This window comes from Ochotona curzoniae, unplaced genomic scaffold (assembly GCF_017591425.1).
Source record: "Ochotona curzoniae isolate NIBS_2020 unplaced genomic scaffold, NIBS_Ocur_1.0 scaffold_1852, whole genome shotgun sequence".
Taxonomy (NCBI): Eukaryota; Metazoa; Chordata; class Mammalia; order Lagomorpha; family Ochotonidae; genus Ochotona; species Ochotona curzoniae.
This window is the reverse complement of record NW_024467087.1, coordinates 30,868,746-30,893,079: the sequence shown is the minus strand read 5'-3', so window position 1 is coordinate 30,893,079 and position 24,334 is coordinate 30,868,746. Positions and strand designations below refer to the sequence as shown.

General features: G+C 36.2%; 1 protein-coding gene across 2 annotated transcripts in view; it reads left to right on the top strand.

The window, feature by feature from the left end:
- COL4A5 (collagen type IV alpha 5 chain) overlaps positions 1-24,334 on the top strand; it is a 185,485-nt gene that overhangs the window by 153,134 nt on the left and 8,017 nt on the right. The window contains exons 38-49 of one of the 2 annotated variants that reach the window (XM_040999805.1): positions 2,574-2,654; positions 3,313-3,411; positions 3,932-3,982; positions 5,078-5,263; positions 7,001-7,009; positions 10,750-10,758; positions 14,038-14,171; positions 17,665-17,737; positions 17,862-17,933; positions 19,572-19,700; positions 20,880-20,978; positions 22,507-22,719. In XM_040999805.1, coding sequence (XP_040855739.1) covers positions 2,574-2,654; positions 3,313-3,411; positions 3,932-3,982; positions 5,078-5,263; positions 7,001-7,009; positions 10,750-10,758; positions 14,038-14,171; positions 17,665-17,737; positions 17,862-17,933; positions 19,572-19,700; positions 20,880-20,978; positions 22,507-22,719 — 1,155 coding nt within the window. The remainder of the gene's footprint in view (positions 1-2,573; positions 2,655-3,312; positions 3,412-3,931; positions 3,983-5,077; positions 5,264-7,000; positions 7,010-10,749; positions 10,759-14,037; positions 14,172-17,664; positions 17,738-17,861; positions 17,934-19,571; positions 19,701-20,879; positions 20,979-22,506; positions 22,720-24,334) is intronic. The other variant, XM_040999806.1, reaches the window with a different exon arrangement.

Here is a 24,334-nt window from a genome sequence, read left to right as displayed (position 1 = left end):
GAACCGGCGCCCATATGGGATCCTGGTGCCTTCAAGGCGAGGACTTTAGCCGCTAGGCCACGCCGTAAGGCCCAAGATGTGTTTATTTTTAATAGAAAGTCAGATATGCAGAGAAGAAGAGACAGAGAGGAAGATGAGGAAGATCTTCCATCTGTTGATTCACTCCCCAGGTGGTCGCAATGGCTGGAGCTGAGCCTACCAGAAGCCAGGAGCCAGTATCCTCTTCCGGGTCTCCCACGCAGGTGCAGGGTTCCAAGGCTTTGGACCATCTTCAATTGTTTTCCTAGCCCACCAGCAGCGAGCTAGAGGGGAAGCGGGACTGCTGGGATTAGAACTGGTGTCCTTCTGGGATCCCGGTGCGTGCAAGGCAAGAACTTTAGCTGCTAGGCTATCACACCGGGCCCTAGCTATTCCTATGTAGTAGAATTCTTATATTCTCTCCAATAACATTCCTGTTAGCGGTTATTCGAAGACTAATCTTGGTACTGTTAAAGGGTTCTTTCTGATTATATGGTTAAACATTGAACATGCTAGACAGAGATATTTTGAGTAATGTATTCAAGTTGAACAAACTCTTAAGAAGCCAAACTTCACTAAATGGTGATAGAAGAGAAAGTCAGAGGTAATTAAAAACATGAGAGGGATTATACATGAATGCAGACAGCCTGTGCAGTATAAGATTGAATTTTCTCCATAATTTGGAAATGGCTCCTGTTAATTAGCCATCAAGAAAACAGTGACTTTAGAAAACAGAATCTGACCCAAAACCTCAATGAGGTCGGAAGGGCAGCTTTCATTAAAGCTTCTAGTTGAGAGTCTAGTGGACAGATACCTTAGTTTCGGCATCATGATATACTAAACAAAGAGCTGAGCTGAAACGTGCTGAGACTCTTGCCTAAAGAACTGAGACAGGGCCCGGCGTAATGGCTCTGTGGCTAAATTCTCATCTTGGAAGTGCTGGGATCCCATGTGAGTGCCAGTTTATGTCCAAGCTGCTCCACTTCCCATTCAGCTCACTGCTTCTGGCCTGAGAAGGCACTAAAGGATGGTCCAAAAGCACCTGCATGGGAGACTTTGAAGAAGTTCCTGGTCCCTGACTTCAGACCAGCTTAGCTCTAGCTGCTGCAGCCATTTGGGGAGTGAACCAGAGGGTGGAAAATCTTTCTCCCTGTCTCTCCTTCTCCCTGTAAATCTACCTTTCCAATAAAAAGTAAATCTTTGGGTAGAACAAATAATAAACAGGTATAGTTTTAAGTTATTAAGTTTGAAATAATACAGCAATAGAAAAATCGATGCACTGTTATTCTGAAACAGAAAATGGAAGATCTCTCTCTCTGTAACTCTGACTTTCAAGTAAGATTAGTGTCTTTTGAAAAAGTCATGTTTTAGGCTCCAGCGAAGTAGCCTACTGGCAAAAGTCCTTGCCTTGCGCTCGCCAGGATCCCATTTGGCCACCAATTCTAATCGCAGCAGCCCTGCTTCCCATCCAGCTCCCTGCTTGTGGCCTGGGAAAGCAGTCAGAGGACAGCCCAAAGCCTTGGGACCCTGCACTGGCATGGCACATCCAGAAGAGGCTTCTGGTCCCTGGCTTCAGATCAGTGCAGCTGCAGCCATTGCGGCCGCTTGGGGAGTGAATCAATGGACAGAAGACCTTCCTCACTGTCTCTCCTCCTCTCTGTATGTTTGACTTTCCAATAAATATAAATAAATCATTTGAAAAATAGTAATCTTTTAGGGAAGCGAATTAAAAAGGGACAGAATAGGAGAAAATCTTTGCAAAACATGTTGACAAATGATTCATAGCTAGGGTATATAAAGAGCTTCCACAGTAACAAAAAAAAGTCAAGTTTTTAAAAATGGAGAACTAGATTTTCTACCATTGCCTATACCTACAATGCCATGAGACACTTAAATAGCAGAATGTTGGGCCTGTGCCTGTTGCTGAAGGACTGTATGTTGTAATAAGATGGGGGAATATAGTTGTGAGGGCGATTGGGGTGAGGAATGGAATGTAGAAGGAGGAATGCCTAGACCTACAAAATCATAGCATGAAAAGTCATAATGATAAAAATAATAATATGAGAGGGAATACTAGGAGTGGGAGGTTGGGATAGAAAGGGGAGTCTCTATACCCATAAAACTGTACCATGGAAAATAGTAAAAACCATTTTTTAAAATGAAAAAAATCTTTGAGCAGACATTACACAAAAAGAAATATAGAGATGGCCAACAAACACATGGAAATATGCAAAGTGTCAGTAACCTGGAACTGTGTAATTGAGAACAAAGATGGTAATACATATCTATTGGCTACTGTTAAACAGTGATATCACCACATAGATTGTGCAAATATCTGGAACAACTGGAACTCTCACACATTGTCGTGAGCATAAAACGATTCAATAGATTTTGTTTTTAGAAAATAATAACACATGCCTACTCTGCGACACAGCATTTCCATACTTTGTTGTAAATCACTTCTGTGCTAACACTGTGAATTATTTAAGTTTGAATTGTAGCTCTCAAAGCAATGCAGTTTTTCTTTCATTTTAAAATTAAACTTTTTACTTTAGGAACCCCAGGCCTTCCTGGACCAAAAGGTATCACTGGCCCTCCAGGAAGCCCTGGCCTCCCAGGAGAACCTGGTCCTGTAGGTAAGCATTCAAAAAAAATTGTGTTTGCTATTCTGTATAACAAATTTATTACACTCTATTTGATAAAGTCAAGTTATATTCAATTTAGGAAAGTTAAATGATATTCAGCTGTGAACATTTACAAACCACGAAAACAGTGATTATTCACTTAGCACTGTATATTAGGCACAAAATGAACAACTGTTAATAAAAATTACATAAAATTATTATGAGATCTTGTTTTCTAGGCTGTTTTTCCAGTGACTGTTCATTCCAGCAACCTCTAAAAAATGAAAGTTTTTTCATTCTTCCTTTTTTTTTCCAGAATAGCAGCCCTTAACAAGCACTTTTGTATGTTAATTTCTATAATTAATCACTTCTCTTGGCCCCACATGATACCTAGAATATGTTCCTCCACCAATTGTACCTTGCTTTCATGCATATTCTAAAGCCATATTAAAATAAAAAGCAAAGTTTGTTGATATTGAGTGAATGATTACAATATTGCTTATTTCATTATCCTTCATCTTTATGCCTCATTTTTATAGGATTTTAAGATTTAAAGAAATATGTCTGATGCACCTTTTTTTATCATTTCAGTAGAATTATTTGACGGTAGCATGGAAATAACAAGGAAGTTGGAAACGGGAGGGTTAATATGCCATGTTCCATTTTGTAGGTGGCGGAGGTCGTCCTGGGTCACCAGGGCCTCCAGGTGAAAAAGGCAAGCCAGGTCAAGACGGTATTCCTGGACCAGCAGGACAGAAGGGTGAACCAGGTGCTGTTTACTTTTTTTTTACTTTTGTATTTCATTTTGCTTATTTTCCGTTTCTTCCATGTCTGCTTTAACTTGCTATTTTTGTTCACAATGAAATTGCATTGTCCTTCTTACCTTCTAAGCTATCACACATTCCTTTCTTCTTAATTGTCATCATCTTCTTGTGACTCTAGATATTTTTTATTGACCAGGTTGCCTCTGTCTTTAACAAAAATTCGTATCATTTCTTGTCAAACTTTCATGTCAAAACAGTACCCACCTGTTTCAAATTTCTCTGCTTAGTATTCAATCTATACTTACATATTTTCATGTGATATGTCTATAAAGGTGTATTTAATATTCGGATGGAATATGTGTTTATGTAGCTTTCTCATGCTAGAAAATGTTTCTGTATTGGAAATCAATCTTTTATGTTTTGACGATACTTGTGAAAACTCAAGTAATCTTATAATAATTTGTCTTTGTTTTAGTTATTCTGGTCCATTTTATATTTATTTTGTTTTGCTTTGTGTCCTGACAGGTCAACCTGGTTTTGGAATCCCAGGATCCCGTGGACTCCCAGGACTTCCTGGTAAACCTTAATAGAACATGTTAAATCAGTTATTTATTCTCTAGTACATCCATTTTCCCATATTTGTTACTTTCTATAATAAAATAGACATGCAAACCCCAAAAAAATAGAATGCTGGAATGACACTTGACTGTTTGTTAATTATCAAATTAGTATAAGAAATTTTCCTGTACGTATCTCCTAACTAGCGTCAGGAATAAATACTGATGAAATGATAAAGGATGGAGGCAAAGTTGTAGAAAGAGGTATTTCATTAGGCATTTTAAAAATTACTGGATGAAAAAAAGATTGACTTTTTCTCCCTGTGGAAGCTATGTCAAGGCAATGTAAGGAAACTTGTAAAAACATGTACTGATAAATAGTTTCTTAAAATCTCCATATCAATATAACTTAATATAACTTCTGCAAATTTGAATGGATATGTGCACATACACATCTACCTTTTGTCACTTGTGCCTACTCTTACTGCAAGCACCGCTTAGTTAATAGTAAAAATGAACGTGTATGCAGATATATGTGGTTTGTGTTGAAATGACTACTGGCTGTTTAGTGGAGGCTTTTCTGAAATCACATTCATATTGCCTTGACATTCTCATGATTGCAACTTGAAAATTATTGCTTTAATGTACTACTATTTATTGCTGAGCATATTAATGGTATAAAAACTGGAGAACAGTTTGTCGAAATTGTGATTATCAATCTTGCATAGAATGGTCTTCAGGAACACGTAGCAACCATTGAACAGCTGTATAGCCTATATTCGTATCAAAATTAATCTCAAAATTTGCTGTAGAAATTGTTTCTAGTCATCTTAAACATTCTTGAACATTATACTTTTTAAATTTTTTCTGTTTTTCTCATAGCTAATCTCATATGATCATGCTGTACACATACTTTAACAAATATGTCTGACAAAAGATACATACATTTATAGGAAGAGGGATTTTCTGGGTGGGTTTGCGATTTGATAAGAGATAGAAATCACCCTAGTTAATTCTATTAGCTATTTAAATAATAGTGACTAACGTGACTTTTAAAGACAAGATTATAATAGTGTGACTTAACATGATATCTAATGTCTTTTTACTTTCATAGGTCAAAAGGGTGATGGAGGATTACCCGGCTTGCCAGGAAACCCTGGCCTTCCAGGTCCAAAGGGTGAACCAGGCTTTCAGGGTTTCCCTGGTGTGCAAGGTCCCCCAGGCCCTCCTGGGTCTCCAGGTCCAGCTCTGGAAGGCCCCAAAGGAAACCCTGGGCCCCAAGGTCCTCCTGGGAGACCAGGTATGTCCATGAGTGGTAGGAGATTGCTCTGTTTATTGGTCCACTTGTTTCATTTTGCTGTCAGGTTATTTGAACTTGAGCACTTTGCAGTTGTAGTGTAAGAAATTCTTACAAGTGAATAGCTTGCTTTATAGTCAACTCCATCCATTTCCATGGCCTCTTACATATTCTTTTCAATGATGTATTTAATTATTTATTTAAACTCGAGGAAAACAAAAGTGATTAGAAGGCAAAAAAGGTAATTGTGGTCTTATTAGTCTTCTTATTAAAGAGAAAGCTCAACTGATAACCTGGCAGCAAACTGTCACTTGCATTTTTAAATGTGAGCTTCTCAGCATGTCACCACAGAAATGATTTTAGTGATCACCCAATAGATGCTTGTGGGCCTTACCAAAAGTGTTGCAATAGTTCTGTCACATGATCAGCCAATATCACCAGGCACAATAAAAATGTATCCTGTCCAAGAAGTAGGCAATCAAATTTATCTTCAGCATCACAGCATGATCAAATTGACTAGTGATCTCTTAATATCATCCTCATGTCTACCTCATTTGCTTTGTGTTCACTGCTTTAGTAGTTGCAATTTTGCATCCAATGGTCACATTTCCATTTTACGTCTACGGTGTGTCATTTCATTTTACTAATTTGGAAGTGCTCATTTTTAGCCGTGGTTAATGTTGCTGAGCTCAGTCACTGGTGTTAGGTTGTTAACAAGTATTTGAGACTTGATATTCGGTTTTTATTTCTGGTTGTTGAAAATTTGGCCTTCATTCATTTAAAGAAATAAGAGACGTTTGCTAAAGAAACAAAGCAATATACCTATCCTGTCTGAATCCATGAGTCATTTTTAAAGAGCATTTTAAAGTGGACATTTTCATTTAAATTACAGCAAAATCTAAGGTGGTTAAAGCTAACTTTAATAATACATTATCTAAAAACATGAAATGGGAGAACACACCATGTTCAGAAAATCATTTTTTAAAGCCAAATTTTAACCCAATCTGACTTGACTGTTTCTAGAAAGCATAATTTAAGATTTTCCTGTTCTTTATTATTGGTGAAGAAGCAGTGACCATCTCAGCCATGTTAACTTTTTTTGCATGTCATGTAAAGAATTAAAGCAAGTGTCTTGGTTTGTTTTGCATGTAATAATTCCAATAAGCCAAACTATTATCTTCTTAAATTCAGTACTACATTAAGTCATTTTTATTGGTAATGGAGCTCACTTCCAGCTGTCACTTTAAGATGTGTTATCGTAGAACCACTAGTCCCAAAATTGATTCAAAAACAATTTTTTACTTTAAATTTCTTTAAACATTTTTTGCTGAGCAGTTTCATTAATTTTTTGAAAACAACACACATCTGATGAGTGTTTGGCTTGACTTCTTAATTGGTTTGTAAACTGCAAGTTGAAATGAAGTTTTAAATTCAGTCACCGTAAGGATTGGCTTTTTGTTCTTGAGCACATAGTACTGATTGTGATAAAATGATTTTTGGCCTTGTGCAATGTGCCCCTTGTGCTGTTTATATCTTAGTGTTGATCCTAAGAGATGATAATTTGGTTTATATACAGATGCATGAAAATGAACTTTGGGGATATTCTTTTATTGAATTAAATTTTAACTTGAAAGTATTTAGAGTAATGCTTTAGTTTCTTGATATTTCTAACAGTTGTGATATTTTTCCTTTTTGTTAATGATGACATTTGGGCCTTGGTGAACTTTGATCCCTATCCAGGTCCTACAGGTTAGCTCTTTAACTCTAAAATAGTAACTGCATGAAATTGAACCTTTTCTTGTACATATATTTATATATTTGGGCATAAATATATATACACACATATGTGAGTATTATGTGTATATATATACATATACCTATAGTTAATGCTTTTAGATGTTTGAATATTATTTTAAGAGCATATATGCCAATTCAATTCTGACATGGTGGCCTATTTGTATAAGTTGTCCAGAACTAATAAAGCTCAGTGTTTCTGTTTACTGGAATGACCACAAATACTTAGATTTTTTTCTATTTAAAAATGCATATTCTGTGTTAGTTTAGCTAAAATGTGTAATATCCAAAACAGTATTTTAGAATATTTTACCTTTCTTTTGGAATAAAGAATATTTTTGTCCTTGCTTTGTATTTGTTAATGCAAAGTATAAACAAGGGGGTCTTTCAAAATGGCATTCATTTGAAATAATATGTATTATCAGATCCTGAAGACATGAAATTCTCGATTTGCCATACCTCTTACAGGAATTGAAGCCATCCCATCTTGACGTCTTAAGTTGTAACAAAGTTCTAAATTCTGTCTAGGTGGGGAAAATAAGTAATAGATACAAAATTGAAAAAATCAGTGCATCAAAAATAAACCAGAAGAATTTTAATTTTGTATCTTATTTTCATCCTACAAAAATAAATAATGCATACCAAAAAAAATGTTCAAGAGCAACCCAATGGAAAATTACAGGCTGGTAGTGAAATTTGCTGATGTAATAAAAAGTAAAAAAAAAATCCATAAATATTTAAACGCATTTATATGATTCAAGGTAGATTATCCTTCACTCATTTCTAAGGTGGAAACTATTCATTCCTGAGGTGTGGCCAAATGAGATTAATAGGACATTCTTTCTTCTTATAAATGCAAATTCAACAATTATTCAGTATTGCTTTTGGGAGATTATCATGTCATTTTGAATTGATTCCCTAGTTCCTTCCCCCCAAATCCATTATTTCATTGAAGCATAGAATATGTGATCTAGAAGAGACATAAATTTCACATGTGCTCAGGACAAATTAATTCACTGGGCTTACAAGCTGAGAGACATTGCATTCAGTGTTACTGCACTAGTGAGTTGAAGGAGTGTCTCAGGGAGTCTCCCTAATCTGAGAAAGCAGGATTTCTGCTGTAACTGGATCTGATCAACCAAAATCTGGTCCAAGGAAGAGGCCTCAGGGGAGCCCATCCAACATGTGGAGAACATGTGAGTTTTTATCACCTATATAAAGACAGAGGCCAAAAGTAGTTTAAAAAGCTTGGCTAAAATAATAAAGTTATTGCCATAGCAGGAAATCTGCCCTGATACATGTTTGTGCTCAAGCTGCATGATTTCGTAGTAACACCATACCATCCTTCCACAAAGGCTATTTTATAGTTTTTTTGTTTGTGATGCAGTATCTAAATCTAGCTATAAATCTGATCAAATGAAGGAGCAAAGCTGTTTCTGCTGTTTTAGGAGACAGCCATGGCAGCTTGGACCTTGCATCCATTTTCCATTTTTTTGCTATTACAAAAACTCTGCAAAATGCTAATGACTGCTGCTTTTGTCCTCCCTAAATGGGTATCATAAAAATGAGGAAGACAATGCAAACTACTTAACTATTACCAAGATAAAGAGAAAACCAGAACCCACTTTGAAGCAATTTTAAGACCTCCACGCTCCAATTTGCATGGAATTTTGTTACCTTGATCACTGCCAGACTATATTGTCAGCTACAAGATTTCTTTTCACTGAGGAACTAGACTATATTCAAAGAATCAAAAGAAAAGTAGGCACATTGCTTTAAATCCAATTTAACAACTTATTTAGCAAATGTGTTCTAAGTTGCATAATTTTGAGAACCTGGTTTCTATAGTGTTGTCTTCTTTGCAGTAGTTGAAAACTAAAATTTAAGTAGAAACTCAATTAAAAATTTATCTTTAAATATTGTCACTGATGTACCAGATGTTAGGCTTTGGTTTGGCTTTGTTTCTCAGTATGACTTTATTGAATATTTTGAAAAATCATGGATTGAGAGCCTCATAGACAAAATTGACTTGGCATACAACTCATTAAAATGTTACATTTTACGTATTAAAATCTTGGAAGTTTTGCTATGACCTGAACCAAAGTTTTCCTTAGACTGAAATGTTTTTATACTAGTTTTTGTAAGCATTCTTTTTTATATCATACACATATGAATTACCTTTACTCAAATTTTGAATTAGCTTGGAGTTGTAATTTATTAAACTAGCTGTATGCCAGACTCTGCTCTAAATGTTGCCTTGTGTTTGTTTAATCTATGTGGTTTAGAAACCATTTAAGTAAAGAAGGCCAGTTCTAGCTTTATGAATTTCCACGGTTATATTATGGATCAGTACCATAATGTTTTCTAATTACGTGATATACCATCATTTACATCATATTACTGTACTTGTTATTTGTACGTTCCTTTAGGGCAGAGTTTTGATGTTACTTATCTATGTATTGCTTATAGCATGTTTGCATATGACCAATCTTAGGTCAGTATTTCTAAAGCTGCAATTGATTTTAAAACAGTCTGTGAGGGAGGTTAGGGTTGAGAATACTATTCCATTGAATGGGTGAGAAAACAAGCTGAAACTGGATGAATTGCCCAAAATCAATCAACTGAGCAGCAGAGTCAAGAATAGTTCTAATTCTCTTGAGTCTTAGGACTCAGTGTTCTAATGCAATTTGTTCCCTTTTCTGCAATTTAGTGTCAATGAATCATAGCAAGACTTTTAAGAAAGGGAAATTGTGTTTGTAGTCAATTAATGCTAACCAAGAGGTTCCCTCTATTTGTAGGCTTTTTATCTTTTTGTGTAATGATGCTTCTTTTTAATAGTAAAACTTAATATATGCATTGAATAATGATAAGACAAATATAATATTTTCTATGGGTTGGGTGGAATAGTGCATGCTAAAATATTTTAAAACGCCCTTTCACTGACAGTCTTCACATCTTTGGAAAATGTGAGTTGATTTTCTAACCAATGATATGCAAGTATACACTATTTTTTTTCTCATTAAGAGACCAGTTGCAACTACCAATGTACAATCTCCTGATGTATTATGAAAAAAAATATGACTTCATGGAATGGTTTTCAAATAATACAAAACTTCAAGATGATATGGTCATAGTAAAAGTATGTTTTGAATTTTCTATTCAGTTATTTTTTTTTGTATTTAATATTAATAAAAAAAAGTTCTTCAAAGTTAACTGCCATCTCCTTAGATCAGTAAGAACATAGCAAGAAATTTGCAATTTGTGTCTTTTTTAAAGGTTAGCAGAAGCCAAGATAAAGTTAAACATGTATCCGTAATTACCCCTTTTCCGAAGGTGTGGAAGGCTGTCAGTGAAATGTGGTTTTTTGCCAACTTTAATGTTTTGAGAAGCTAACTTGTGGCTTTTCAAAAGCCACTGTAGCAGTGTTAACGTAATGTCTTTTGTAGTTTTTCATTTTTTGAATTAATGAAAAAAAAAACCCAGCTTATTCTGTTTCCAAAAGTCTTGACTCTCCATACTTCTGTATGGTTCTGTGTGCATTCTGGTTATGCTGTAGGTATTAAAAATGCTGGCAGAGTATTATTGTTTAACTTATGCTATAATGTGAACCACTTCTAACTCGTAATCTTATTTTGTGTGATGTCTGATACTGCTAACATCGATCTTTGGGCTTTGGTGAACTCTGATCTTCCCAGGTTTTCAAGGTTAGACTCTTCACTGGTCAATTCTTTTTATTTTAAAATGCTGTAAGTGTATGATAAAATCAATGAACTTTCTTGCTGTAATTCAGAAGTCATTGAAGAGTGTTACTGCCCTCAAATACTACCTGCTCAGGTTTTAACATTTTGGTGAAGGTAATGTGACTTGTTTTAACTGAGTTTCAAATGATGTTCGGGCTTTGTGGTTTAGATTATTCATAATAGGTAATATATACCTGAGGGCATATTGGATTTTAAATGGAAATATACTTAGATATTTAGGCATTGAGTTATTTGCACAGGCATGCGGCCCATTCGTGTTCTCTTCATACTGATATTAAATTCTGTTGCTTCATATTACCTTAAGCTGTGTGTTCATGGTTATTTTCAGTACTTGAAGAGGAAACTTCTGAATACTGCTTGAGATAATTATAAGTCTTTTTTTTTATTCTAGTAACTTTAATTTTGCAGAACTCTGAATAGTAGATCTGAATGAACATGTAAATTTCCCAATATTTTGTTTTAATTGCAAAAAGAGAAGTGCCCTGCTTTAGTGTTTCCAAATGCTACAGTGTTCTGGTCCCTCTTCAAACTGGGGAAGAGAATTATGAAAGCTTTCTCCCCACCACCCATCCCATCCTAACCTTAGGTTGTCATTGTTGTTAGGTTGATTCACAGTTTATTTTTACCTTAGCAAATTTATTTGCTATCTGATTTCCATTCCAAAGTATACAGTATGGGTGAAACTAAAGAGTTTGCTGAAAAAATTCTATCTGCTGAATTTGATTTAGGCAAGTTCTGTTTTGGGTACCAAGTACCCTGGCCCTTTTTTGTGATTAGGAAGAAAATTTTGGTGTTGTCTTGTTGCATGGGTAGATAAATTATATGAATTAAATTGTTTAGAGACAACATGGCTTTTATAGTGCTGTGAACCCACTTCTTCCTTCTTATGTGCCAGTGGTGTTATAGAATGAAATCACATAGAAATATCTGAAAGATTAAAAATGGTTTCATATTTTGACATGTTCCTACTTTCAGTCTTAATAATAATGAAGACAATCAGTACAATATAATAAAAATAAACATTAAAAGACTTCCCATAGTTCTTACTGTGTAAGTAATAGTACTAAGTAATTTGTATATGCTATCTTATTTAAATTTTGCCAATAAAATGATAAAGGATTATTCCTGTTTTCACTTTACATGAGAAAAACTTGAAATCAGAGAAATTGGTAATCTTGCTGAGGTCAAATAGCTAATGAGTACTGGGATGAGGATTCCAATCCAACATTTTGTCTCCATAGTTACATGTTCTCAGTCCTTTCGCCATTTGCCTTTACAGTATGTAGCCACTGATTCTGAGTCTTAAGTTTTGGGAAGGGAACTGAAGTCCAAATTTAATCTCAGATAAAAAAAAAAATGACCCTTTGTCCATGTGGGAGCATGAGCATAGTGTTCTATATCCTTATAATAGTTGCTTTAAAATAACCCTTATATATTGTCCTATTTAGTTGAAATCAATTCAGAATGTGAGACTACCAGAGGAGAGAGTGATGTGCTAACTATGCACTCTTCACTATTTTGTACCTATTTTCGAAGGACAAGGCAACTTAGTCTCAGCCTTAGCCACTAAAACACTCTGCAAGCAAGTAGCACTTATTTCCCACCTAGTGGCAAAACGCTTGGCCAGTGACACTGCCACCATCGTTGCTTAATAGACCTGCTATGTTTATTTGCAAAGGCAGAGCAAAAGCATAGCATTAGGAAAAAATAAAATAAAAACTAGCAAAATCTCATTTTAAATTGTCCCATCTGTTCACATGAAACATGCAGAATTCTTTATTTTTTCAAAGTAAGCTATAAAGAATATAAAAAATTAAAGTACAACATAGAATCAGCAAATTTCTGATATTTAAAAAAATTCCATGGTAGCTATAGATAGACATAGCCTGTGGTGCTTCTTCTTAAAATGGAGGAGGATTTTGAATGTTTTCACTAGAAAGAAATGATAAATTATAGAGAAGACAAAGTTTTATCTGATTTGGACATCACACAATGCATACATGCATTAAAATATGATATGCTATCCTATAAACATGTGCAACTATTATTTGCCAAATAAAATCTAAAAATAAATATATTTGCATTTTCCAGGATAAAAAAATACAAAATCATTGTATTTTATATTTTGAATTTCATTTTTGGATTTATAATGCATTGATCATAAAATAATATTAATCAATGGGTATTTTAAGCTTAAATATCTCACTGAAAATTGATGTTATTTTATCACTAATGGTAACTAAAATAATAGCTGACAAATTATTTGGGGCAAATGAATCAGAATGGATATGAGGGAAAGGTGTATGGGGCTGAACACCAATAATATTTCAGAAATGTTGGATTGGTGATTCACATTCTTACTAAAAATCAAAATAACAATTTACCTGTGCCTCATAAGGCCAAATAGAAAACTTGAGCCTTATAATCAAATAACAAAATTACACTGGAGACATTGAATACTGGATTATTTGCTTTGTGTTAAAGTAATATAATGTAAAATAAACTATTTCTTCTATGAAAAATTTTTAAACGTTCCCAGATATCAAGCATATAATTAAAATAAGATCAAACAATTTGCTTAAATAACTATCTTGATTTGTAGTAAACAAAAGGTGAATAAATAGAGCTAGTTATGAATAAAATGATTTTATTTTAATCACAGCAAGAGAAATGGCTTGAATCACTGTTGGCTCTACAACAGTGATTTTTAAAATGTGGTCCAGGAACTAGCAGCTTGAGCTTCTATAGAATAGTTAGTAGAATGGAAATTTTGGGGCCACTCCTCAGCTTGCCTGGATCCAAAACTCTGAGTGAGCCAAGGAATCTGGTTTTACAAGCTTTCCAGGTGATTTAGATGTACGCATGCTCCGTTCTGAGACTAGGGCACAGCAGTGTTTGTGTTTTTCATTTTAACTTAATTCACTTAGTGGGAGGATTACAGAAAAGAACTTTATTTTGCCCTGAATTCTTTCTTTAGATTTCTTAATTTAAAAAGTAAACTTTAAAGGGTCTACAAAGCTAGTGTTAATAACAGAAAGAACTTAGTCCAATTTACATTTGAAAGGGAGTCATTGTAAGTCTGTACATTTTGATGCAGTATCAATTTTATCATACACAATTAGATTTTTGCAAATGAATGATAAAATGGTTATTTGACAATTTGTCTTTTGTCCAACTCTTAAACTATACTGAACTTGTGATCATTTGTTGTGCGTTATCAAGGTCTACCAGGGCCAGAAGGACCCCGAGGACTCCCTGGAAATGGAGGTATTAAAGGAGAGAGGGGAAACCCAGGCCCACCTGGGCAACCTGGCTTGCCTGGTTTGAAAGGAGACCAAGGACCACCAGGACTCCCGGTAGGAAATGGGAGTAAGGAATTGATGAGTGTGGATATTTGCATTCAAAATGAGAATTTGTTTTAAACTACATTATTTAATTAACATTCTCTAAACATAATCTCTATGCATTGGCTCACTGGAAGATCAAAAACAAAGTTGGAAGCAAGTTCCTGTAGTCTTCTAACTAAAAGGATTTTGCCTTAAAAAATAAGTAAATAGGGCCCGGCGCGGTGGCGCAAGTGGTTAAGTCCTCGCCTAGCACGCCCGGGATCCCATATGGGCGCCGGTTCTAATCCCGGCAGCCCCGCTTCCCTTCCAGCTCCCTGCCTGTGGCCTGGGAAAGCAGTTGAGGACGGCCCAAAGCTTTGGCACCCTGCACCCGCATGGGAGACCTGGAAGAGGCTCCTGGCTTCGGATCGGCATAGTATCGACCCGTTGCGGCTCACTTGGGGAGTGAATCATCGGATGGAAGATCTTCCTCTCTGTCTCTCCTCTCTGTATATCCGCCTTTCCAATAAAAAATAATAAAAATAAATCTTTAAAAAAAAAAATAAGTAAATAAGTAAAATTTTTAAAAAGAACCAAAGGAGGCTTCTCAAAAGATACTTTATGTAGTCTTTGGAGTGTATGTTATTTAGTTTTGAGAGGCTTTCATTTCAGTGCAGGCAAATTTATGTAAAGGAGATAGATATGTCAGAGCATTGCAGTGGATGAGTCCACCCATAGGGAGGTAATTATGGTGATTGAGAATATTTTAGACTTTGAAATTAGATGGAGTTAGGGTCCAATTTCAGCTCCACTGCACATTTGTGCTTTGTGTCTGAGGAAAAAAAGACACTCTGGATCTTCACCTATTAAAAAAAAAAAATGTAGCATATCCACTCCTGTGCTTTCTACTTTGGTTTGAGTAACAGAGAGCCACATACTTCTTTATGAATTCTCAAAGCTGCCTTCATTCATTCATTCATTCATTCATTCACTCATTCAAGAGAATTGTTAGTAAATTCGGTTGGCAATGCACTCTGGGCTGTCTTTTACCTCTGCAGGCTGCTTCCCTGCAGAAAAAGAAGATAGCTACAGGAGTAGTCCTTAAAGCTTTCCAATATCTAACTTTTATACCCACTGTATTACTATTCTTCTGGTTATCTGGGCTTGAAAGATTAGTCTTGTCTATTTTCATATACTACTCATCCCATACTTCATTTTCTCCCATATACCTTTAGTTCACATGCTACTTTGCCTGCATTCAAGACTACTGTGTGATCCAATTCACCCCATTTGCTCTCTTTCTGTATGGACATATATGTGTATAAATATGTATGTATGTATAGTGAAGCATTTGTGAGTAAGTTACATCTGTCATAACACTTTTTCATTAAACACTTAAGTGCATATTTCCTAAGGTCTAAGATATTCTCACATAACCAGAGTACAATTAAAAAAACTTTCAGAAATTGAAAACAGATATATTTAACTTCTGTCTTTTGTGTTCTATCAGTGTCGGTTGATGCAGTTATACGCTATTGGAGATTTCTTTCTCTAGTACAGGAAGACCCAGACGAAATTAAGTACTTCACTTAATTATCCTTTAAGGAGGAACAATGCCCATTTCTAATTTTTTTCCTCTCATTATCTAGCATTTAAAAACTATTTTAGCCACCCCCTTGCCATTTTAAAAATAGAATTTTCCTTCTTTTCTCTGAATCTTCTTCATAAATTGATTCAGGCTGCACATACTTAGCCAGAATACTATATGAGTGTTGTGTCTTCATGTTAACAGATAAATGGACCCATAATACAAATTTACTCCTTATTTGTGAAGGCAGAGAGACACCAGGCTGCGGGGTGGGGCATTAAAGGGAGGAAGGAAGACACACAATATCTTCCATATCTTGGTTCACTCCCCAAACATCTGCAGCACATGGTGCTATAAGCCAAAGCCAGGAGACAGAATTCTTTCCAGGTTTCCCTTGTCAGTGGCAGTAACTCAAATACTTGGGACATCATTCATTGCCTGCGGGGCACATTAGCTGGACGCTGTATCAGAAGTGGATGGGGAGAATCCACTAGACACTCCACATGATGTGTGGGTTTCCCAAGTGTCTACTTAAACAACTGTGCAACACTCCTACCCTGGGATTTTCATTTTGATCAGCTAGTCAAGCTGTTAATCAGTTTCTCAACTGTGATGATTCTTATGTCCCTTGCAGCCAGCAGGTTAGCAAGACTATGGGAAAATACGCCAAGAGCATGCAAATACTCTACTGCTTTTGAGTAGTTTTCTTAGATTCAACATCTGTTAATTTTTGTTTCAAACATTCTCCAGTGGAATAGTAGCAAAAAGATTATGTTCTACCTCAGATACTATCTGCATGTAAAGGGTTGAGCTCACTGAGCAAGAACCCTCCCTTCTTGCCTGTTCATTTATATATTTTTCATCAGTTATGGATTCATCATTTCCCCTTTTCCCAATAATTTATTCTTTTGAAACTATCATTACTTATTTTGATTAGAAGCATTTTCAAGCTGGATTCTGTATCTTTCTAACATGCACCCCATCTCATGGTTTCCAGCAGTTTCTTTTATTTTGGCATAATAAGATATTTCAGGCATTTTTTTTTTCACTCTTACTGATACAATCTTAATTGTCCTGAACTTGATTAGCACTATAGTCTCCTAAATGATCTTTCTATTCTATACGGTTGCTTTAGAGCCATTATGCAGTAATTGTAAACTCTTCTCCTTTCCATATGGTTTATGATTTGCAAACCCAATTGACAGGCCGTAGTATAATTTTGCTAAGTCTTTCCGATGTTAGCATTTTAATATATGTGATTCTAATCCACATGCTCATTACCTCATGTCTAGACTAAAAAAAAAATGATAAGTGTTTTGTTAATAGTGATAGGTATCATATATTAAGTGCATATTACATGCTAATCAATTTAATTTCTCCCCCATGGAGCAGACGCTTCTTTTTTCTTAGTGTTCTTATAAAAACAGGGTTAGTGTTGATGTTGCAGCAGGCTAAGCTACTACCTGCAATGCCAGCACCCAATATGTGCTCTTGTTCATGCACCAGCTGCTCCATTGTCAATGCAGCAGCCTGCTAATGCCCCTTGCATGTACCCCACGCATGTACCCCTGCCACCTATGTGAGAGATCCAAATGAAGCTCTTGTCTTTGGCCTACCCAGATCCTGCCACTGTGCCCATTTGGGGAGTAAATCAATGGATGGAAGATAAGTCTCTCTCAAGTTCTCTTTCTTTCATTCTCTCTTTGTAACTTCTGTCTTTCAAATAAATGAATCTTTAAAAAATTACAAAAATGATTACTCAAATATACAACTGAAGTAATAAAAACTAATAAACAAAATTAGAATTTGAATCCAGGAAATTGAATACTAGAAGTTTGACTGTAAATACTATGTAAGCCACTATGTAATTCCTCTAACTTAACTCCCTTACCTCCTTTTTTTTTTTTTTTTACATTAATGATTTTATTTACTCAGGGTAATCCAGGGCGGCCTGGCCTCAATGGAATGAAAGGGGATCCTGGCCTCCCTGGTGTTCCAGGATTCCCAGGTATGTAAAAGGATATTGTGGGGTTTCCCTTTAAGCTCTTTGGGAATAAGATACCATGTCTGATTTGACTGAGTAAACACTATGGCCTGATTGCTTTGCCATACAATTGCATTTACCTTTGCAGGCATGAAAGGACCCAGTGGAATGCCTGGTTCAACTGGTCCTGAGGGGGAACCAGGACTTACTGGACCACCAGGTAAGACTCATTGCTAAAGATAATTATACTTGACATGTAGGTGCATTAAAGAACTTGAAAGTTTGCATTCTGTATTTCAACTAAATTATCAAAGGCTTAAGTTTTAGGCAAAACTTTTTATTTGCTATTCTTTAAAAATTTTTTTTATCAATATAATATCAATAGAGGAACTTTTAAATTTAAGACAAATGGAAGCTGAAAAATAATGTTTCATTGATATTTTTAAAATGTGTGTTTATTTGAAAGGCAGTATGTAAAAGGGTGAGGGAAAGGGAAAGAGAGAAAGAAAAATCTTTCCTCCACTGTACACTTTGCAAATGGCTACAATAATCAGGACTGGGCCAAGACAAAGTTAGGAGCTAGAAAATCCATTTGAGTCCTCTTCGTGGGTGAGAGGGGCCCAAGTACTTGGGCCTTCTTCTGCTACCTCCTCAGGTTCATTAGTTAGAAATTGAATGAAAACCTTTGCAGCAGGAATCCGAACCAGTGCTTTAATATGGGATGCTTACATTGCATGCAGTGTTTTAATCTTAAATACCACAATGCTGATCCCTCACTGAGACTTTTACTGTCTTTTTTACTAACCTCCCCATAATCAATTATGCAGATCGCAAGAGAAAATCACATGTATATGTTTGTATATTTTTTGCACCATTTTGTGGTGGTTCCTTTGCATTCTATAAACTGTCAAGTAGGGTATCTGCTCAACTCCCCTAGTAGTTCAGTGGGTTCCTTGAGAACTGCAGCAAACGGGACTAAAATCAAAATGGACTTCTCAGGGAACAGGTCTGTCCTCCTCTGATATCAGTGTTCACAGATTTGTAATGGATTAAGTTTTCTAATAACTGAGTTACACTCAGGACTTGAAAATATGAATGATAAGCATTGTTTTTTCAGTAACCCTAAGGAAATTATATTTCAGTCTTCTGGATGAGATAGTTATAATTTCTCTCGAACAGATATCTGTTGAATATAGCAGTAATCAAGTACTTTAAAATTTTCACAGAGAGGCACAATTGCAAAATTCCTACTTGCAATGTGGGCATCCTGTGTTATAGTGTCAGTTAAGTATTGGCTATTCTTCTTTCGATCTAGTTCCCTGTTAATGTGCCTGGAAAAGCAATGAATGATATCCTAAGTGTTTGTGGGAAACCTGGATGGAGTTCCAGGTTACTGGCTTTGATGTGGCCAATTCCTGGCTATTGTAGCCATTTAGGGTATGAAACCATGAATCCAAGGTCTTTCTCTTTGATTTCATGTTTGCTGCCTTTCAAATAAATAATTAATTTTGAGCAGCATTAATTCTGAGCATTTGAGTCATCTTCCACTGCTCTTCCAAGCATATTAGCAGGAAACTGGACCAAAAGTAGAGCAATCAAGACTTAAACCAGCACCTATGTGGGATGTTGGTTTTATTGATGAGAGCTCAACTTTCTGTGCCACAACACCAGCCCTGTCAAGTAAATACATCTTTAAAAAGAAAACTTTTATGATCAATGAAATTAAAGGTTAATGTGTGTTTAGGGCTGTAACTTGTTTCTCACACTGTAATTCCTAAGTGATCTTAGGTCACTTTTGCACCCATTTCTTCTCAATGTTTTGTTTCCGACTTTAAATCCCTGTGTTTTTTTCTCTTAGGTCCTCCTGGATTACCTGGTCCTTCTGGGCAGAGTATTGTAATCAAAGGAGATGCTGGTCCTCCAGGAATCCCTGGCCAGCCTGGGTTAAAAGGTCCACCAGGATTACCAGGACCTCAGGGCTTACCAGGTACTTTCACAAATCATTTTTTAAGATTTATTTTTGTTTGAAAGGTAGAGTTAGTTACAGAGAGAAGCAGAGAAAGAGAGAGAGAGAGAGAGAAAGAGAGAGAAATATCGATCCTCCATCTGTAGATTCACTCCACAGATGGCTACAATGGCTGGGGCTGGGCTAGGCTGAAGGGAGAAGCCAGGAGTTTCTTCCAGGTCTCCCTTGTAGGTGCAGGGAACCAAGGACTTGAGTCATCCACCACCACTTTCCTGGGCCCTTAGCAGAGGTCTGGATTGGAAATGGAGAAACTGGAACTAGAATCAGTTCCCATATGGGATACCATCACTGCAGGTGGAGGCTTAAGCTTTCATGCCACAGCGTAGGCTCCTGCGGATCAATTTTTAAGCCCCATCTGTTTAAGAACATCTCTCTAGTCCTTCTTCTACATCTCAGAGTATATCTCTGACAATAGGAACTAGCAACTGGTAGAATACCAGATAATCACTGGATCCCATCTTTTTTTTTTGAAACTTTTAACATATCATGTCAGAATGTCTTTCAGACCCAGTCAGATTTCTTTTACCTCCTCTAGCTAGTCTAATTTGAATTTTATTAATGTTAAAAACTCTGCTATGAAATGGAGATGTATTACAGATCTGATGCTATAGCTGCTTCACCCAGCAGAAAGATTGAAGACTAATTTGGTGAGCCATCAGCTTCCCACTGCGAGGCTCCTTGACTTTTTAAAATAACTGCTGTCTCCTTGACTTTGACTCTCTGCTTACAGCTAACTTTAAAAGCTGGAACTAACTTCAGTTTTTGTCCCCTTATTAAAAGACTTACAGGCTTCCCAGAAATAAAGTAGGCTTCCCAGAAATGCCTCCCAGTAACAGGCTTGACCTATGGTGGAATATGTGAGAAAAATTGGGATCTGTACTCCTGTCTGGTTCTTAAGGGAAAGTGAGCGCAACTTCCATATTAAGGGGATCTCTGCAGAGGCAAATGAAATGTTTAAAGCCTAAGAGAAATCCTAATCTGCTTCTTCTGTCCTGAACTTTAATTCATCCTTCATTTGTTTGGATTAAAGATGAGAGTGGATTATGAATCCAGGGCCCTTAAGAACCTTAAGTCTCCTAGGTCTACTTGGATAAACAATTAGTCTAGCCACATTTGAAAATTCCATTTCTTTTCCTAAAGGTCCAGTTGGCCCTCCAGGAGATCCAGGACGCAATGGACTCCCTGGTTTTGACGGTGCAGGAGGACGCAAAGGAGACCCAGGTCTGCCAGGGCAGCCAGGTGAGACAAATCAAGTAGTGCTGCTGATGGTGGTCACTAAGTCTGGGAGACTTTTGGACACATAGCCTCCACTTGGAGTTTGAGAGTGCACAGCTGTCTCATAAATTTGTTGCTGAGGAAAGATAGTAAGGCGCCTATAAGGAAATTTGCCAATATGAAAGAAACCTACCAAAGTGACTCCTATTTATATATTTAGAGAACTGGAAAACTCAAGATGGAGAGTTTCCAGGTACTCGTTGTACTTACTTATTTAGTTAATTGTCAATGTTGGTTTAAATCTCTTCACCACTTTGAAACCACTGCCAATCCTTCCATATTTGAAGTATCACAATAGGTTGTAATTTTCCCCATAAATTGCAGGAAATATGAATAAAAGTTTGCTGATTCCCATAGACCTTTGAGCATCATGTCACTATCTCATATTGAGATGATAAATTGTTATACAAATGTTTGAGGTCACTTATTATTTGGTGCTCCTAATAATAGTGAATCTGGCATCTGCTGGATTTCTAATCTGTGCTCAACCTATTTTCAAAAAGAATTGAAGACAATTTGCAAAAAATATACACATATGTTAATATAAGATTGCTAACATGGAAACAAGATCATAAACTCAATAGGTTATTAATATATGTTGGCAACTCTAAATAATATATACATATATTATATATAATATATACACATTTGTATATAATATATCATATATATTATATATAAATTTGCATGCATAATATACATAATATATACATATATACATTTGTCTTGGAAAAAATATTGGAGGCAATAAGGCAATGAGGTCACACATATTAGGGGCGGGCAACATGCTGTGCTTCATTAATTCTGTTTCTATGGAAGAAACAAGTTAGTATCATCATTATTGCATGTGTTGCTGATACGTTTTCCAAAAACAAAAAACTATAGACACATTAACCAGAGAAAAGCTTGGCTATAAGGAGAATTTTTAAGTGAGCTCACATCAAGAGGCTAAATGGGAAAGGGAAGTTAATGACAGATTGAAAACAGTCCTTTTGATAAGTTATCTTTAAAATCCCTGCCTGTTCTCTAAACCAAAAAGTGTGCTTCAGAGTAGCTCCCTAGGAAGATTCACAGGAAAATGTCTGCCAGCACTGTAGTTGGGAAACTAAGGACAACTGAACCCGTCCTTTCTTGCTGAGCAATCAGCAAGCTAAAATTTGGTCTTGGAGTTCAAACTCCTCCATCAGTACAGCAAGAAACTAGATAACATAAAAATTCTCCAAATAAGCCCTCGTTCTTCCATTTTGACAGTGTTTTATTGCCTGCTATCTTGAACTAAAGTCAAAGAGGAAATGCACATTTAAATCTCTTTGAAGGCAGAGACCATTTCTTAGTTGTCTCCAAGCCCAAAATATATAGCAAAGCCTTTGCAGAGACTCTGTAATTATTAAATGTCTTAACTAATCAAATAAGGTCAAGATGTTGTTTCAACGGCTGTAATAACAGATCCTGGCTTAATTAATTTTGTATACTGATGATTTTGTGGAATTAGGCTCTCGTGGTTTGGATGGACCCCCTGGGCCAGATGGATTACAGGGACCTCCAGGACCCCCTGGAACCTCCTCTATTGCTCATGGATTCCTCATCACACGCCATAGCCAAACAACAGATGCACCACAATGTCCACAAGGAACAGTCCACATCTATGATGGCTTCTCTCTCCTGTATGTACAAGGAAATAAAAGAGCTCACGGTCAAGACTTGGGTGAGATAATTGACATATTATTGCTTACTATACATTTTGTTTTTGTTTTTGTAAAACCTGGTAGATTCTGGAGTAGCCTTAGCCAAAGTGCATCCCTCTATTCTTTTGGTGCTTCCAAATAGAAGACCATGTCAAGTGTAATTGAATTTAGCCATTATGGGTTTTAAATTAATAGCACTCCACTGAAATACAATTCTTGGCCTAACTAAAGAAATTTTTGAAAAGGCTATAAATAAGCACATTTCTTGGGTTCTTTACAACATAACTTCAGTGGGCAATGTTTATAATTCATCAGAGAGATATTCCTTTTCAATAAGACTAATTGTCATCAAACTGAAAGATAATTTCTTAAGGTAATCGTGATTCCTAGATCAAAAAAAAAAAAGGATATTACTTTGTATTTGTAGAACATGTATCTAAGCTTTATAAAGCATTATCATAGTACGTTAAGACTACACAAAGTACCACATTTCTACAGAACTTCTAATTCATTTCAAGCGTTCCCATGCATGATATAATTTCAATAGTTTATGGAAAATGAAATTGAAATGTAAGTACATGTTGTAGAAAAATAAAATGAAATTTATACTTTTTTAAAAATAATGCAGTTTCCATGAACTTTCTAAAGACCTCTTGTATATTCTCTACACTGGATTGGGCAGCTCATTTGACAATACAAGGCTGAATTGAATGACTCTCAGAAACTCTTCATTTCCCAAGATTTCTTTCTCCTGGAATTTTTCCACTGTGTGTTGGGGCTTCATTGTTTGAACTGGAACATCACGTTTTAGGACTCATTATCTAATTTGCCAACATACAGACAGTCAAGAAGATAATATGTGTGTGAGCATTTAGTCCTGCAGTTAAGATACTGATGTCCCTTGTCAAGGTTCCTAGGTTCAAATCCAAGCCCCAACTCCTAACTCCAATGTCTTGCCAATGCAGAGCCTTGGATACAATGGTGATTCAGATTCCTGCACCTATGTGGGAGACTTAGGTTGAGTCACCAGCTCCAAGCCTTGGCTGTTGCCTAGTCTCAACTACTGGAGCATATGAAGGAGTGAACCAGGAATTGGGGCACTGGGGTCATGTCATTGCAAGCTAATCTGCCTGCATCACTGGCATCCCATATGGACTCTGGTATGAGTCCTGGATGCTCTACTTCTGATTCAGTTTCCTGCTCATGGCCTGAGAAAACCAAAGAGGATGAACCCTGTCCATGGACTCAAGTGACAAGGGGGCAGAATTTTAAAGGAACCAATCGTCAACTCTTTGGTATTCATATGAATTTTCTCCTAATGTCACTCTGCTGGTGAATGTGGTCTGCATAATCTTTGCTGTGTCCCCCTTCTCTGTTCGGCATTGACACTTTATAGAAGAATCGTGCTATGGCACACCGCCCTGCAGTGTGAAAACCACTGAGAGACAAGTTCCAAAGGGAAATTCAAAATAACAGTGTTGTTAAAGTCTCCCATTAACTGAGGATTTATACATTACTTCTCATCCATCTCACTTCTAAGTTTACAATTTAGTTTAATAATTATTAGCATTTATAATATCTGTATTTCAGTTGGGAATTGATAACAGCTATAGTGATGACAGATCAAAATAAAAT